Source organism: Sphaeroforma arctica, assembly GCF_001186125.1.
Source record: "Sphaeroforma arctica JP610 unplaced genomic scaffold supercont1.3906, whole genome shotgun sequence".
Classification (NCBI taxonomy): Eukaryota; class Ichthyosporea; order Ichthyophonida; genus Sphaeroforma; species Sphaeroforma arctica.
This window is the reverse complement of record NW_014036652.1, coordinates 1-1,738: the sequence shown is the minus strand read 5'-3', so window position 1 is coordinate 1,738 and position 1,738 is coordinate 1. Positions and strand designations below refer to the sequence as shown.

General features: G+C 41.3%; 1 protein-coding gene across 1 annotated transcript; it reads left to right on the top strand.

Moving 5' to 3' along the window:
* Nucleotides 1-899: 899 nt before the first annotated feature.
* Nucleotides 900-1,133, top strand: SARC_13914 (hypothetical protein; the record flags this gene model as incomplete). Its single annotated transcript, XM_014291954.1, has 1 exon — nucleotides 900-1,133. A coding segment is annotated over one exon (234 nt), but the record flags the coding sequence as incomplete, so codon positions are not given.
* Nucleotides 1,134-1,738: the final 605 nt, after the last annotated feature.

The following is a 1,738-nucleotide window of genomic DNA, read 5'->3' as shown; positions in this document are numbered from 1 at the left end:
TAATATATATATATATATATATATATATATATATATATATATATATATATATATATATATATATATACACACACACATATATATGTATATACATATATATATATATATACATGTATATATATATATAAATATAAGGGAGTTTGAGTGTATGGGGGTATAAGAGTATGGGAGTAAGCCTACCCTGTTCCGATGGATACAGAACTTATCAAAGCCTCCCACGCCATACACACTTTCATTAAAATTCTTCTCCTGTGCCAGCCATATCATCCATACGAGCATATCCGCCCCACGATCATACACACATCCCTGCTAAACTCCCTACGCTCTCTCCCACCCTACCACCCTACAGTTCACTCAGCGTGCATACGACACCAAGCTAGCACCTCTTGCCGAGGCCAGTTTCGAGTATGTCTTTGTTCCCCATGAGACCCTAGACGCGCGTGACTTTGGAATGACACTGCTCATGGGCGTCACCGATGAGGCTGGGGCCCAGTTCGTCCACGACGTCTACAACGGCACCTTCACCATCTACGAGCCTGAGGTAAGTTTGTATTTGATGGAAAGAACGTGTGTGCATATGTGTGGGTGTGGGTATGCCTGAGATTGGGGTTGTAGGTGTATGTTGTGCAGATTCTTCGTACCCGCTCCCATGAATCACCCATTGGCCGCATACACTGGCTTGCTTCGCTCGGCCCTATAGCAACTGAATGATGTACAGTCAGTGTTGATACCAGTATAATCCTTTTCTACTTGATACATATCCATCCTATCACCCATTCCTTACTCACTTCATGCCACAGCAACCTCATTGTTCTAAACAGCACCCGCTACTCAGTACATTCATTCACTCTAACCCCTGCACCACACTCACTCCCTCTCCCTCTCCCTTCACGTGACAGCAACTGATTGACTTCCAGACCATCTTCATGGTGGCCATGTCCGTTGGCTTTGTGGGGCTGGTTTCCTGGGGCATGCAGAACGCTTTGGGGGCGCAACAGGGCAAGCGTAAGGTACGGGGTGCGCCTTCTGCGCCTCGAGTGCCTGTTACTAAGGCCGATGCCTCGTGGTTAGAGGGAACCAGCGTTGGTGCCGCGGGCGGGGGCAAGCGATCAGGAAAGAAGTCCAGAAAATAGATGCGGGTGCAGTACTTGGCAGTGCTCGAACAAAGAAAACCATATTAAACAGAACACAAGGGATCTTTCGGGTCGGTCTTGGCATAAACAAAACTGTATGGCAGATTACGTTTATTTTACATATATTTTTAGAATCAGGTATCGATCAGTGACCTCTGGTTTTGCGGGTGTGCAACAATCGCAATGTTTTACTGAAGCCCTAAACCCTAATCGCCATATTTAGCACAAAAACCACTGGCTAGAAAAAAAGCGTCAACGGCAGAGTCGGCATCTCAATTGAAAAAGAGGATGGTAGTATGTATATAGTCCCTAAGGTTTCTTGAAGCGGTTACGGTTCGCCTTCAGGTCCCGCTCATTACTTGAAGTATCAATTTGACGCTGCAATCTCGTTAAAGTGAAGCTCTACTTATTCATCATTGATCCCAGTGTCAAGTTAACCTCTTCCAATATATATATATATATATATATATATATATATATATATATATATATATATATATATATACTATATATATATATATATATATATATATATATATATATATATATATATATATATATATATATATATATATATATATATATATATATATATATATATATAT